This window comes from Centroberyx gerrardi, chromosome 6, assembly GCF_048128805.1.
Source record: "Centroberyx gerrardi isolate f3 chromosome 6, fCenGer3.hap1.cur.20231027, whole genome shotgun sequence".
Taxonomy (NCBI): Eukaryota; Metazoa; Chordata; class Actinopteri; order Beryciformes; family Berycidae; genus Centroberyx; species Centroberyx gerrardi.
In genome coordinates, this window is record NC_136002.1 from 30411360 (window position 1) to 30427707 (window position 16348).

The 16348-nt window shown below is 44.8% G+C and overlaps 1 protein-coding gene across 1 annotated transcript in view; it reads left to right on the forward strand.

Annotated features, from left to right (window-relative positions):
- Positions 1-16348, forward strand: part of myo7aa (myosin VIIAa) — a 54982-nt gene that overhangs the window by 20200 nt on the left and 18434 nt on the right. The window contains exons 19-31 of the mRNA XM_078284107.1: positions 4275-4369; positions 5108-5192; positions 5474-5692; positions 6645-6652; positions 9361-9460; positions 10073-10282; positions 10523-10729; positions 11083-11259; positions 11806-11895; positions 13482-13609; positions 14520-14646; positions 15408-15527; positions 16247-16348. The exon at positions 16247-16348 is cut by the window's right edge and continues 70 nt beyond it. Of these exons, the coding sequence (XP_078140233.1) occupies positions 4275-4369; positions 5108-5192; positions 5474-5692; positions 6645-6652; positions 9361-9460; positions 10073-10282; positions 10523-10729; positions 11083-11259; positions 11806-11895; positions 13482-13609; positions 14520-14646; positions 15408-15527; positions 16247-16348 (1668 nt within the window). The remainder of the gene's footprint in view (positions 1-4274; positions 4370-5107; positions 5193-5473; positions 5693-6644; positions 6653-9360; positions 9461-10072; positions 10283-10522; positions 10730-11082; positions 11260-11805; positions 11896-13481; positions 13610-14519; positions 14647-15407; positions 15528-16246) is intronic.

Below are 16348 nucleotides of genomic sequence, written 5' to 3' on the forward strand. Positions count from 1 at the left end.
TCAACTTTTTGTTTTGATTGATTGATTGATTGATTGATTGACTTTATTCGATAAATTAAAATACAATATACAAATGTACATGCAGTACTAAAATTCATCAGGATATCGCAATAAAGTCACATGACTTATTTCCATTGCGGTCCTGAGGTCTAGGCTAGGAGGCAGGCAGGAAAAGGGAGTGACATGTATATGCTACTAATATCCCATTTTTACACTAAAACACCTAATAGAAACATCAATATTATACAATCATGAAAATAATAAAAAACCACACAAGTTCAGAAACCAGTCCAAACTTCCTAGAAAAGATCATTCACTACACTAACTTACTCAGCATCCATTTTTTCAGTTGTTTTTTAAAACTATTCAAAGAATGGGCAGATTTAATTTCATTTGGGATTTTATTCCACTGCCCCCCCCCCCCCCCCCCCCCCTGTGTAGAGACATGTACTTCTCCCTACTTTGCTTTTTAGATTGGGTTGTTTCAGGTTAGATACACTAGCCCTCGTATTCAGGCCACGAGAGTCCCGAACATACTGAAAATATCCGGTAAAATAATTTGGACATAGACCTTGTAAAATCTTATAGACCATAATAAGTTTTAACTGTTGAATTCTACCTTCAACAGGGAGCCAGTTCAACTCTTTAAAATGGTTTGGGCTAATGTGCGTTCTTGGACTGAGATTAAGGACGACCCTCATTAGTTGAAGCTTATCTTTTGTTCTTTTAGTTACACCGCTGTACCAGGTTACGCAGGTGTAATCATAGTGGCATTGAACTAATGATGTAGATAATGTCCTCATGGTTTCCTTATCAAGGAACTTGGATATTCTTGCATGATACTTTGTCTTTGAATGGACCTTCCCAATGACAGAGAGGCAGATAGACTCACTAGTCATACACTGTTAAGATAAGATAAGATAAGTAACGGAACACTTTTCCTGTATCTTTGTTCCATTACATTCAACAGAAAAACTGGTTAGGTCCCTTAAATTATGCCTTGTTCCAAAAACAATACATTCAGATTTGCCTAAGTGCAAAGATAACTTATCGTCACATAACCAACTGCTTACTTTTTGGAGCTCTTTACCAAGTGATATTCTAACTGTTTCTAAGCACTCTCCAGTTACCAACAAAGCTGAATCATCCGCATACAAAAATAAAGGACATGAACAAGCTGCCATCTACCATTTGGACTCTACCAGAAAGATATGACTGTATCCATTTCAAGGCCTCCCTATTAAAACCTATTGCCTTTAGTTTATACAGCAATATCTGATGATTCACTGTGCCACCTTCACAGAGATAAATTCATGAGGAAACCCTCCACACAGCATCTTTGACTTTCAAACCTTCAAATCCATCATTCATGAGACCAACACTGGGAATCTGATGATTTTTTCATGACTCTTCATGAAAAAATATGACTTTTCATGAATTCAACTTTTCACCCGAGAGCAACCACACTGTGGACTGGAGCGCTGGTACCATGCAATGCAGGAGACACAATATAAGACACAGAAGACTAGCTTTTGCAGATTTTATTTTGCCTTGCTGTCGAACAGGCTCATACACTTGATGAGTTGGATTTAGGGAACACACACTTGATAATGAAGTCATGCTTCACAACCCCCAAATCTTGCAAAAATCTCGTTTGGATTTGTGCTTGAAATAATCATGATGGTACCAACTGGTTTGAAGTCAGTCCCTGTCAGTCTGGTTTACAGCAAACTGGATGTTCCTTGTTAGAAAGAAAGAAACTGGCACCTATGGAAGTTAGTAAAGTTGAATTTTCCAACTTTTGTTTTCTACCACAGTGGTGAAGACATTCAAAGATGTTGAAAACACCCCATTTCCTCTAATTGAGATGTTGTAGATTCACCTTGTTTACCCAAATTCAATTCTGGTGTCGGGTTTGGACTCTTCTCCTCCTACAGGAAGTGATGAATCAAAACTTGAGCTTGAAATCCAGACTGTCTCCTAAACAGCGGTGAGCAGCGCTCCATCCAATCCTTCCCTCTCTTGTCTCTTTGGTTTCTTTGGTATAAAGCATCACAGACCAACTGGTTGGTGAACATGAGCGAGCTGTGTGACGTTTACTGACCTCACTGCACAGGATTTCTAGGTATTGAGTTAAACATTTTTAAGCAGTTACCTCATGTCGCCATTTGGAGCCACCAACGTGTGAATAGTCAGTTGTCTTGGTTATTAAAATCACTATGGCAACAAGAGAGCAGTTAGCTGTTGTGGTCGACTGACACCTTGTGAAGCTGACGGCTACGTTGATTTTTTTAGGCCACTCAGTATTAAACACCCCAGATCATCTGTAGGATCGCCCCAAACGAGCACCGACCCGCTCTGATCTTAACAATCAGTCACGTCTGGGCTGTAACTGGTGTGAAACCTGTGTCGTGTTTCCCTGGCAGTGGATAAAATAAAGTATAATATAGTTTTTACCCCCTGACTTGTTGACTTCAGAGCTTCTACACAGAAAGACCTTGTTTAACCTCGCCCAGCTCCGACTGACTGAGAGTAAACTAGTTCAGTCCAGCTTCATCCCAGTACTGAGGCTGATGTGATTGTTTCCAGTTCACACTCACAGGTCTGTTGACGGGAAAGATAGTGTGTTTTGGTTTCCCGCCCAGTATGTGTGTGTGTGTGTGTGTGTGTGTGTGTGTGTGTGTGACCAAGGGTGTTTTAGTTCCCATCCAGAATGTGTTTTTTGTGCGTGTGCACGTGACTGTTTGTGTCTGTCTATGTGTGTGTGTGTGTGTGTGTGTGTTTTCGTTTCCCGCCCAGTGCGAGGGCAGACGTTGTTCTGAGGTCAAAGGTCACCGGCTAGGCATATCCGTTAGCTTGTTGCCACGGTGAAGGGGATTTATCAGTTGATGCTGATTTAAGCTCAGCAGAGTGTTTCCCCTGACTGCAGAGCGGCGCCCCCTGTTGAAACATCGTCTTTCCGCTGCTGGCTTTGTTTATGTTGTGATTGAATGACGACATTTTTACACTCTGAACATGATTGACTGAGCTTTTGATGCATGGACAGTTGGAGAGTTGTACTGGACATGTATTATGAGGATGTACATCGTTTGGTATATGTTAAGACTAAAGCAAAAAAGGCTTGCACTTGACTACACTGCTGAGCTGAACCAAGAGTCTTTACAGCTAACCTCTATCAGACCTAAACCACTCTGCAGGACAGGACAGGACGTAGGACAGGACGTGGAGTCGGGAGGGGGTGAAGTCGGGGGCAGTGCCCACACTTCCCCCACAGGAAGGGGACGGATCAGGATAGACAGATCAGAGGAGGAGGAGAGGAAGGGAGAGAAGGACTTTTAGGGGTACATGCTCTTGTCACATGTCATGTTAGTGAAAGGGAAGGCTGCCGTGTGACTGCTGACCGGATCAGAGCTGGAAGGGTGAAGAGTCCGGTGATCTCAGCCTTGTGTTTTCTGAGTTTGAACATGTGGGAAGGCAGATTTTCCCATTTTACTCATCTGCTTACCTCACAGCAGGGCACACAGCTCTCTAAACCTTTTTTTCTCTTCGAGGGATAATGTTAGTCGCTTCCAATTGTCTAATTTAGATAACAGCCAGACAGAAACGAATGAAACGTTCATACATGGCAGCCGTCACTCTCCGTTCTCTGTCCGATTGGAAGGCGAAACAGCGGCGAGGCGTTTTTGAAAAAAGGCGAGAGGATAATCTGTAAACAGAAACATAGATCTTGTGTTTCTGTACAGCCAACCTGGAAGACCAATCGCTGCATTAATATCAAGCCAGGCCAGACTAGTTCTGTCTCTGTCTTTGTAAATCGGGAGGTTTGGTGTTCATACAACTCTGGGAAGCTGTGTACAAGTGAAATTAGTTCTTCTTCCATTTAGAAAATTGAGAGAAAACGCACACTCCACCTCCGCCGGCTCTGACAGGCAGTTAACAGATAATTACGTATAGTGCAGAACGGTTTCAACTTTTGACGTACGAAAAAATATGCTGAGTAAAAAAGACAGACAGCTCTCCGTTCTCTCTGTCATCCGTCAGCGTATCGGCCCCATAGAGAATATAGCAGCTCAGGCTGTTTTTTTGACAGATACAAAATCTCTGTCTGGTCGCCCCCTTATCCAATCACTGCACTCCTCATTTGGGTACATCACCAACTACACCTCGGTTTGCTCGCCCTGTTTAATATAAGAATATCGAACTGGTGCCGAGAGAGAGAGAGCAGCAGTAACTGTATTTTGCCTTGTTTTTCATCAGTTGTTCTTGTTTTTCAGGATCACCACGACATGCTGCTGGAGATTGAGAGAGACAAGGCCATCACTGACAAGGTCATCCTCATCCAGAAGGTGGTGCGAGGGTTCAAGGACAGGTAAGACCCAAACACTGCCAGCCTTGGAATGATGATGGAAAAGGCACTGATGAAAAACATTGACAAAGTGATAAAATAAAGCTGCAGAGGTGAATAGTTTGCATGGAGACTTTTTTGATATCGGTATTTTAAAAATATAAAACAACGCCGCTACAACGTTTGTTTACTTGTTTGTCCGTTGACACCACCGGTCAGATTTTGACGAAACTTGGTCACCGTTGTGTTTCAGCATTTTCAAACATTGATTGGTCCAAGGAGGATCAAAACAAGGAGACATACTGGTTCCTGATTGGTCCAGACAGGGACGACATGTTTACTGTCACCTTGTTCCAAAATTAGATATCCACAATTTTAAAATTTTTTACATCAAACCTGACAAAATGATTGCTGTCATAACAGTAAAGCATATTATGCGATACTATCAAAGTTAGGAGTCATCTTAATGCTTACAAAATGCTTCTGTTTTTGATGACAGAATTTGAAAATATTGAAAAAAGCGTCATTTTTCCCAAATTAATCTGTTGCATTTTAGAATGAATCCCTTCAGATTATTTTTCACAGAGATGCGTGATGCTTGACATGCGTAAAATCATCAAGGGCAGCCCAAAAAATGTCAGACATTTTTTCAATGTAGTCCTTATTGGTAAGGAATAGTTTCCGCCATCTAAAAGACTTCTGGAAAAGAAAAGCAAAATGCTCACATGTAAAAGGTGTAATTTCTCGCCTCCCTGCCCTCAGATCCAACTTCCTGAAGATGAGGAAGTCGGCCATGTTGATCCAGAAGACGTGGAGAGGGTATCAGTGCAGGAAGAACTACGGAGCGGTGAGTACAGCTTCATGTAACTACTTTCCTTACATTTTATTTTATCTTTATCCTCATCTCTTGTTTCATTTGTCTTTAATGTCTTATTTTTTATCCCGGTTTGTAACCCTGTCTGTCTCCTTATATTCTTATTTTATTTTATTTTATCTTTACTTCACGTCTGGTTTCATTTTTAATCTACTCTTGTCTTCTGTTCTATGTACTCAGTGTATTTATTCATCTTAACTGTTTTGCAAAATAAATATCTCTCTCTCCCCCTCTCCCTCTCTCTCCCTCTCTAGATGAGGGCGGGCTTCTCTCGCCTGCAGGCCCTGGTTCGTTCCAGGAAGTTGTACGTGACGTACCACGTGGCCCGTCAGCGAATCACGCGCTTCCAGGCTCGCTGCCGCGGCTTCCTGGTTCGCCGAGCCTTCAGACACCGACTGTGGGCCGTCATCACCATCCAGGCCTACACCAGGGGCATGATCGCACGCCGGCTGTACAAGAGGCTGCAGGGGGAGGTAGAGAACACACACACACACACACACACACACACACGCACACACACACACACACACACACACACACACACATACCAACACACACATACCAACACCCTCCAGCCTTTTAGTGAACTCTTCAAGAGCCTGAACGAAGAGGTAAGATGTGACAATCAGACAAACACACACACACACACTCCCAAATGAACACACACACACACACACACACGCACATACACACACACACACACACACACACACTCACATACACACACACACCAACACCCTCCAGCCTTTTAGTGAACTCTTCAAGAGCCTGAACGAAGAGGTAAGATGTGACAATCAGACAAACACACACACACACACTCCCAAATGAACACACACACATAAACACACACACACACACACACACACACACACACACACACACAGGCATTAGGCTGTCTATAGGCCAACGCTCTCTACCTATTGCAAGCTGTATAGGAGTCGAAAACACACACACAGGCATGAGAAGCAGAAAGACACACACACATAATGTATATACAGTTTTACAGGTGATTCATGTCTTCATATTCAGAAGTAACACAGACACACACTTGCAAGTGAGACACACACTCACACACACATTAGTGAAAGCCATAAAGAGACATGCAAACACACACATACACGCACAAACACACGCACTTAAAATGATACACATAATTCATTGCATCATGCTTAGAAACAAAACTAAAAAAACAGCGTCTTCCCCAACAATATTATAAATTAATTCATGAATTAATAAATTATTATAGATGGAACAATGAGACTAGATCTGCATTTATCAAACGCAGACAAGTTCACGGCTCCTTTCTTGGTATGAAATGGCCTTTTTATGTGACACATGGATCCGGCCTCTCTCTGAAACACTAACCTTTTCAGTTTAGCTGAATTCACCGGTATTTCCTCGGCCTAATTGTTCTGACTTCTTCAGTATTTCTGGTATTTTTACTCTCCCTCTCCCTCCTGCACCATCACAGCTTAACCTTTTCAGTTCAGCTCAATCCACTCATATTTCACTTACTTTGTTTGTTTTTTGCTCTGAACTGCATCTCTGCATTTTTGCCCTTTTTCTTCCCCAGTATCGTCTAACCTTTTAAATTCATCGTCTTTTTTACTTTAAGTCCACTTCCTCATCTGATCTCCCTCCTTCCTTCTCTCTCTCTGTCTCTTCCCTCAGTCCATCAGCTGCTCTCCTTTTAAATTTAATTCACTCCATCTGTATTTAATCTACTTATCCCCTTGTACCTTACCACCTTTAAGCACACTTACACACTTGTGCACTTATATCCTAAGTACATTTAGCCTCTTCACTGTCGAACGCCCTGCCTGAGGAAATGAGGCCAGTTTATTCAGTATTATATTTTAAAAAGACTGCCTTTATGTATTTTTTTATGTCATGTTTTTTGTGTGCTCTCCTGCTCTCTCCTCCTCTCTCCTCCTCTCTCCTCCTCTCTCCTGCTCTCTCCTCTCTCCTGCTCTCTCCTCCTCTCTCCTGCTCTCTCCTCCCCTCTCCTGCTCTCTCCTCCTCTCTCCTGCTCTCTCCTGCTCTCTCCTCCTCTCTCCTGCTCTCTCCTCCTCTCTCCTCCTCTCTCCTGCTCTCTCCTGCTCTCTCCTCCTCTCTCCTGCTCTCTCCTGCTCTCTCCTCCTCTCTCCTGCTCTCTCCTCCTCTCTCCTCCTCTCTCCTGCTCTCTCCTGCTCTCTCCTGCTCTCCTCCTCTCTCCTGCTCTCTCCTCCTCTCTCCTGCTCTCCTCCTCTCTCCTGCTCTCTCCTGCTCTCTCCTGCTCTCTCCTGCTCTCTCCTGCTCTCCTCCTCTCTCCTGCTCTCTCCTCCTCTCTCCTCCTCTCTCCTCCTCTCTCCTGCTCTCTCCTCTCTCCTGCTCTCTCCTCCTCTCTCCTGCTCTCTCCTCCCCTCTCCTGCTCTCTCCTCCTCTCTCCTGCTCTCTCCTGCTCTCTCCTCCTCTCTCCTGCTCTCTCCTCCTCTCTCCTCCTCTCTCCTGCTCTCTCCTGCTCTCTCCTGCTCTGTCCTCCTCTCTCCTGCTCTCTCCTCCTCTCTCCTGCTCTCTCCTGCTCTCTCCTGCTCTCCTCCTCTCTCCTGCTCTCTCCTCCTCTCTCCTGCTCTCCTCCTCTCTCCTCCTCTCTCCTCCTCTCTCCTGCTCTCTCCTGCTCTCTCCTGCTCTCCTCCTCTCTCCTGCTCTCTCCTCCTCTCTCCTGCTCTCCTCCTCTCTCCTCCTCTCTCCTGCTCTCTCCTCCTCTCTCCTCCTCTCTCCTCCTCTCTCCTGCTCTGTCCTCCTCTCTCCTCCTCTCTCCTGCTCTCTCCTCCTCTCTCCTGCTCTCTCCTCCTCTCTCCTCCTCTCTCCTGCTCTCTCCTCTCTCCTGCTCTCTCCTGCTCTCTCATCTCTCCTCCTCTCTCCTCCTCTCTCCTCCTCTCTCCTCTCTCCTGCTCTCTCCTGCTCTCTCCTCCTCTCTCCTGCTCTCTCCCCTCTCCTGCTCTCTCCTCCTCTCTCCTGCTCTCTCCTCTCTCCTCCTCTCTCCTGCTCTCTCCTGCTCTCTCCTCCTCTCTCCTCTCTCCTGCTCTCTCCTCTCTCCTGCTCTCTCCTGCTCTCTCATCTCTCCTGCTCTCTCCTGCTCTCTCCTCCTCTCTCCTCTCTCCTGCTCTCTCCTGCTCTCTCCTCCTCTCTCCTGCTCTCTCCCCTCTCCTGCTCTCTCCTCCTCTCTCCTGCTCTCTCCTCTCTCCTCCTCTCTCCTGCTCTCTCCTCCTCTCTCCTCTCTCCTGCTCTCTCCTGCTCTCTCCTGCTCTCTCCTCCTCTCTCCTCTCTCCTGCTCTCTCCTGCTCTCTCCTCTCTCCTGCTCTCTCCTGCTCTCTCCTCCTCTCTCCTCTCTCCTGCTCTCTCCTGCTCTCTCCTCCTCTCTCCTGCTCTCTCCCCTCTCCTGCTCTCTCCTCCTCTCTCCTGCTCTCTCCTCTCTCCTCCTCTCTCCTGCTCTCTCCTCCTCTCTCCTCTCTCCTGCTCTCTCCTGCTCTCTCCTGCTCTCTCCTCCTCTCTCCTCTCTCCTGCTCTCTCCTGCTCTCTCCTCTCTCCTGCTCTCTCCTCCTCTCTCCTGCTCTCTCCCCTCTCCTGCTCTCTCCTCCTCTCTCCTGCTCTCTCCTCTCTCCTCCTCTCTCCTCCTCTCTCCTCCTCTCTCCTGCTCTGTCCTCCTCTCTCCTGCTCTCTCCTCCTCTCTCCTCTCTCCTGCTCTCTCCTCCTCTCTCCTGCTCTCTCATCTCTCCTCCTCTCTCCTCCTCTCTCCTCCTCTCTCCTCCTCTCTCCTCTCTCCTGCTCTCTCCTGCTCTCTCCTCCTCTCTCCTGCTCTCTCCTGCTCTCTCCTCTCTCCTCTCTCCTGCTCTCTCCTCTCTCCTGCTCTCTCCTCCTCTCTCCTCCTCTCTCCTGCTCTCTCCTGCTCTCTCCTGCTCTCTCCTCCTCTCACCTGCTCTCTCCTCCTCTCTCCTGCTCTCTCCTCTCTCCTCCTCTCTCCTGCTCTCTCATCCTCTCTCCTGCTCTCTCCTCTCTCCTGCTCTCTCCTCCTCTCTCCTCCTCTCTCCTCTCTCCTGCTCTCTCCTGCTCTCTCCTCCTCTCTCCTCCTCTCTCCTGCTCTCTCCCCTCAGTACCGCAGGAGGCTGGAGGCAGAGAAGATGCGTCTGGCTGAAGAGGCGAAGCTGAGGAACCAGATGTCGGCGAAGAGAGCGAAGGTCGAGGCCGAACGCATACACCAGGTGGGACTCCGCCTCCGAGTTCAAAACAGCTCTTTTAAAAATACAGAATTTAAAAGGGCTTCATGTAGCGTTCTTTAACGTCAACATATTGTAAAAATAATTGTGATACCTTGATATAATTACCGTAAACAAATGAGACCATGATGGAGACAGTATCATCCATCTCATGCCAGTAGTATTGTTAGTACTACTGTTTGTCCAAGTTAAGACTACATTTCCCATAAGCCCCGTTGCTTCCTGCCCTCCTCCCCCTCCCTGAAGAGGATCAACATGTTGGAAGTGATTTTCCAGCAGATTTCCCTCCAGATCCACCAGGTGGAGAAACAATGGAGGATGCAGAGTAGAGACTGATAGAGGCTGACAGGCTGACCACTGATGGTCTTGATTGTTTACAGTAATTTTACTAAAGTCTCAAAATAAATGTGGTAATGATTTATTGATGTTAAAATGCTACACACAGCACCTTTAAAATCCTAAATCACCATCATTGCAATCAGTTAATTGCTCGTAGTGCTGGGTTCAAAACAGCAGTGCCAAAAAAGTGTTCTTGGCAAATAAAAGTGATTCTGACTCTGATTGTAATTTAACGTTCAACCCAATTTTATTTCCCAGGAGCGTCTGGCCCAGCTGGCCAAGGAGGACGCCGAGCGGGAGAAGAGGGAGAAGGAGGACGCTCGGAAGAAGAAGGAGATGGTGGAGCAGATGGAGAAGGCTCGCCAGGAGCCGGTGAACGACTCGGACATGGTGGACAAGATGTTCGGCTTCCTGGGGACGACCAGCTCCTTCCCGGGCCAGGAGGGACAGGCGCCCGCCGGCTTCGAGGTGAGGCGAGGGAGAGGGAGAGACCAGACAAATGGCTTTCTGTTACAGTTTAAGATCAACTATTGGGTTTTCTGTTACAATAAAATGCCAACAGGCTTTTTCGACGTTATCAATTGGTTTTGAAGCACTTTCATAAGAGGTCGGAGAATTCCCTCAACCCATAGAGGAGCATGTCACCTGAAAATCACCAAAATTGTCATCAGGAGGTTTTGACCCGTCTCTCCTCTGTGCTGCACGCAGGACCTGGAGCGGACCCACAGGGAGCTGGTGGAGGAGGATCTGGACGAGGCTCTCCCTCTGCCTGAAGACGATGACGAGGAAGATTTGTCGGAGTATAAGTTCGCCAAGTTTGCCGCCACCTACTTCCAGGGCAACACCACGCACACCTACGTCAGACGGCCGCTGAAGCAGCCGCTGCTCTTCCACGACGACGAGGGGGACCAGCTGGTAGGTCACCCTCTGACCTCTGACCTTTCCACAGTGTGAACACTTTCATACAGCTGCGCAGAGTCATGGGCTGTAAGGCAGCGTAGGGTCTGGCCTTAAAGTCACATTTAAATTAATTTATATATAGATGTTTATAAATGCTACAGATCTCTAAACATCATTTTTTTATCTCTCTCATGAGATTGTATTTTATTTGTTTTCTCGCATTTTTGTCATACAGGAACACTCTGACCTTTCCACTCTTTACTATTGGTTGCTTATGTTGATTATCCAGGAATTGAAGTTTATTCTCTTGTTATTCTATTCTTCTGTGAGCTAAATGCCTAAAATGCATTCCCCCTGTCCCGCCCCAGGCCGCCCTGGCGGTGTGGATCACGGTGCTGAGGTTCATGGGAGATCTGCCGGAGCCAAAGTACCACACCGCCATCAGCGACGGCAGCGAGAAGATCCCCGTCATGACCAAGATCTACGAGACGCTGGGCAAGAAGACCTACAAGAGAGAGCTGCAGGCGCTGCAGGGGGAGGGGGAGGTGAGGGGGTGGGGGGGGAGGTGAGGGGGTGGGTTTAAGTTTTATAAGTGGTCTCATAAATTATGAACTCAAACTAAACCACCCGCTAATGTACTTCTGTTAATTAATCTTCCTCAAATTTATCACCCATGTGTTTCCCTCTCTAATGGTTCTAATTATGATATAGTAGTTTTCTTCTTCTTCTCTTTCCCTTTGCAAACACACTGTTATAAAAGGCTTAAGGAAGCTTTACCACATCCCTGGATTATCAAACTTTCGCCTGTTAACGACCCCAAAATACACAGATCTTAAGTTTAATCGTAAATTTTGTCTTGGTTGCCTGAATTTATTACTGTTGTACTCATTACAAATCATTGTCAATTAGACCATCAGCTAAATGCCTAACACGTAAAATGAAAGGAAAGCGAGCAGAATTTAGCCGAGCGTTTTTCAGTCGACCGCTATAAGACTCCATCGAGGAGCCCTGCGGGTCCCCGGGCCTCGCTTTGAGAAGTCGTACAGTATGTATCGTGTTCTGAGCTGTTCCCTCTCTCCTCCCGCCTCCAGACGCCGCACTCTGAGAGCCACAAGAAGAACAGCGTCCGTCACAAACTGGTGTCCCTCACCCTGAAGAAGAAATCCAAGATCACTGAGGAGGTGAGAGAGAGAGAGAGAGAGAGAGAGAGAGGAAGGAGATGAAGGGATGGTGGTTTGGATAGGAAGACAGAAACACAAAAGAAAAAACAAAGTGATGCGACTCCATCACTGACATTTAAAAGACTTTTGTGATGACAGTCAGTGTTGGGGAAGCTACTTTAAATCATGAGACTGTTTCACACTAAAGATGGGATGATAATGAAATTTAAAAAGGAGGAGGAGAAGAGGAGTAGGAGTAGTAGTGTATAGGAGGAAGAACAAGATGGAGAAGATCAGAGCTGCAGGTACAACACACAGAAAACAAGATGGCAGCCTGGAGGGTGGAGAAGGTTTTGAATTCCCAGAATATATAAATAGATTCTGGCATTTTTTTGCATCAGCTGGCCTGTTTTTGTTTTTTTACCCGTATAGCGGGTGAATTCTTTTTGATCTTCTAAGCTCTGAATCCCCAGACTGGCCAGGAAAATCTGGGCAGGGAAAGTGAAGGAGTAACGCTCTCCGCTCCCTCAGCAAATACTGTCAAGGTGCCTTTGAGCAAGGCACCGAACCCCCGACTGCTCAGGAGAAAACTGCAACAGCACAGTCTACAACAGTAGAAAAGGGCAGCTTTCAGGTTTAAATGTGACTGTAACTGTATGAATGTGAAGCAGAGCGATGCTGAAGGAGAATATGTGTTCAGTCAACTTTCCCTGGATAAATTAAAAGTTAAAAAATTGCATAAAAAATAAACCCTTGCAAATTATCTCCTGTAACCTCTCAATCACACTCAAATGTGTTGCTTTCCGTTGGATTGGTTTCAAATGAGAGTCTGTTAGTGCTGCTTCATTTGACTGCAGATGAGTTAGTGGTGCAAGAGCTGCACACATTAGATTTATTACCTCTGCCAACAAAGTAGGAAGGAGGTGATGTTTTCACCCCTGTCTGTTTGTCTGATTGTTTGTCAGCAAGATATTTCAAAAAGTAATTTGTCTGAAATCTGGTGGGCAGATCGCTCCTGGCCCAAAGATCAGTTGATTCGATTTTGGTGATGATCCAGATCTGGGATTTCTGCCATTAGATGATTATTGTCTTTTAGCCAGAAATATTATGCTGCTTTCATGTGCGGGTGGGAAAGTACGACATCCAGCACTTCCAAGTCGGCTGCTAAACAGCATTGAATTATGGAAAATCAAACCCTGAAGAAAAACAATAAACAAACATAAACTCCTCCTGAGTGTCTTCTAGTTCGACTGCTGCATGAATTATGCATGAATAAACTAAACTGAATGTTGTTTTGCTCTCTGTGATGCTTCCACAATGAAAACCTTTAATCAGTGAATTAAACTTGTAATGAAAAGTTTTTGTTGTAAAACTATTATCAATAACTACGCCTGATCACTTTCATTTCAATATTTCTGAACCACAGGATCCTTGATAGAACTACAATAGTTTTACAGCAACATAAATATTACAGATGAAGTTTGATTGCAGTGAACAAAAAGCAGCTTAAAGTTTAAAGTCTTTGTTTGTAACCTTGTTGATAGTTTCTCTGCAGGAAGTGGTTCGCACAGCCGTAACAGTTGGAGTATGATGCGTTTACTTTTCAGGTCACCAAGCGCCTTAACGACGGCGAGTACGGTCTCCATGGCAACAGCATGCTGGAGGACCGGCCGACGTCCAACCTGGAGAAACTCCACTTCATCATCGGCAACGGGATCCTGAGACCAGGGCTGAGGTGCGCACACACACACACACACACACACACACACAGATACACACAGATACACACACTCTGCTATCCATCTGATAGGCATTGAAATTTAGTCAATTTTTCTGACACTCTCATAAACACAGACACAACGCTCACATCAGTTTATTATTTGCAGAATTGCGTTTCCTCACGTTTTTAGGCTGATATAAATTATAATGACATCAATTTATAATATAAAACACAGTAAATACTATAATTGATGTAAGTTATATGGGGTCTTGAAAGCAAAAAATATTGTCACTGTCAGGTAAAAATCTCTCCTATCTCCAACATGAAACTTTTCAGGAACTAAGAAAAACAGTCTTGGTTTCAGCTTGACCACCTTGATTTTTTTTTAAGTTTATCCAAAGTGTTTTGAAGGTTTTCAAAAACCTGAGGATCATAGAGTTTGTCTTAACTCATAGAAGAACGTGTAATCCTTCAACTGAAGTTAAAACATGAAAAAAATCACCAAATTTGGAGTTGCCAGGTTTTCACATGACAATAACGATACGCTTTCTTTCCTGAAAGTCTAATTGAATTTTCTCTAAAACGATCATTATTTGCATTTTTGTCGATCTACTGGAGGTCAGACTGTAGTTGATTTACCGCTACATCACTGCTCTCATCCCTGTCTCACTATACTTGTGAGGACATTTCACTGACCTGCATTCATTCCCAAAACACTTTCCTCACCCCTCACTGTACTGTGTGTCTAACCTTTACCTTTACCCTGAGTATTGCCTTCTTCATTAGATTAATCAAAAAACCTCTTCCCAGATTCTCTCTTGATTAACCATGATTAAACTTGATTACACTCTTCATTAAACTCATACACACACAGATACACACACACACACACACACACACACGCTAACCTGTGTGTGTGTTTCAGGGATGAGATCTACTGTCAGATCTGTAAGCAGCTGAACCAGAACCCGTCGAAGAGTTCCCACGCTCGCGGCTGGATCCTCATCTCGCTCTGCGTCGGCTGCTTCGCTCCCTCCGACAAGTTCCTCAAGGTCAGGATTACTCTCTCACTTCCTTTTATTTCCCCGTTTTCTCACTCTCAGTATGAAATATGGATGAGTTTCACTCCAAAACGAGACACAAATGATTGGAAATAAAGATGTCCTTGGTTAAGAAATGCTGAGACTTTTACTGAATGGATTTTCTACATTTTACAGATGTAAGGATAAACTTTTTTTCCAAATTGGACATAAATAAACCCCTCCATTTGTCAAATTTCAATGCCAATAACAGCTATAATATATATAACACCTGCTGTAGGAAGGCAGGTCCTCGTGTGATAATAAAACAGAATAATGTAAACAACAAAATAAAATTAAATAATATATGTTATTTATTATTAGTAGTAGTAGCAGTAGTACTAGTAGTAGTAGTATACATTATTTCTATAGCACAAAACATACAAATTGCTGTACAGGCAGAAAATGAATATCACTATCTTTATCTATTTTAAGATAATTTTTTATCATTAGCTATTCTCATGCTGTTGCACAACCTTACTAAATTCCTTCTGTGAATTACTGCTGATAATAACATTCATTTAGTTTTTTGTTTTCCTGCCCTTCAGTACCTAAAAAACTGATCTCCATTCAAAAATAGATTAAATCTCTGTAAATAAATGAGCTATTCTCAATTCTGTTTTACTACTCTACACTGCCTGAGGAACGTACATCTAATCTGATTTTGTTGTACAACCGGACCAAATAAAATGAGCTGTTCTGAATTAGTTTGACTCTCTTCTCCTGCTCTACAGTACCTGAGGAACTTCATCAGCGGCGGGCCTCCGGGCTACGCTCCGTACTGTGAAGAGAGACTGAGGAGGACCTTCGTCAACGGGACCAGAACACAGCCTCCCTCCTGGCTGGAGCTGCAGGTCCACACACACACACACACACACACACACACACACACAGATATGATTGTTTGATATGTCAAATGTAAGAGAGATTAGAAGGGGTGTAAGTTAAGTTTATCAGATTTCTCCAGATGTTCCAGTTCAGATTTTTCTTTGTGTTTTTTCTCCTTGCAATGTTCAAAACACACAGAACAGCAAAGTCATCAGTGTTAAAAATCAACACTATGCCAGTGCTTCCATCAGTCCACACCCATCAGTTTTAGCCTCAGAGCCAGATCAGCTCTGTGATAGGACAAACAACTCTCCAATCAACAGTTCAAGTCCAAATAATTGTCACTGAAAAAAGCAACAATTTTCACTGGAAAGTTTTCTGCGTACCTGATGTTTCGGCTTCATACAACTATGATTTCTCTCTTCTTTTTTTCCTATTATTGACTTTTATAGCTTCCTATCAGTGCAGTCAGTCCGTCTCCAATAGAGACCGTGTGCATACTGTACAGGAAAGAGAGCTTCATCCTAAACTTCTATTTTTAATCTGTTATATACTACTTTTATAATTTAGTGTTGTTTTATGTTTAATGTGACCTGTGTGCAGCCCACCAAGTCGAATTTAGCAAACTTCCTTCTTTGTGCAAATAAAACTGATTCTGATTCTGATGCCCTCGTCTCTTCTTCTCCTCCTCCTCCTCCTCCCCCTCCTCCTCCTCCTCCTCCTCCTCCTCCTCCTCCTCCTCCAGGCCACCAAGTCGAAGAAGCCCGTGATGCTGCCGGTGACGTTCATGGACGGCACGACCAAAACTCTGCTGACGGACTCGGCCACCACCGCCAAGGAGCTGTGC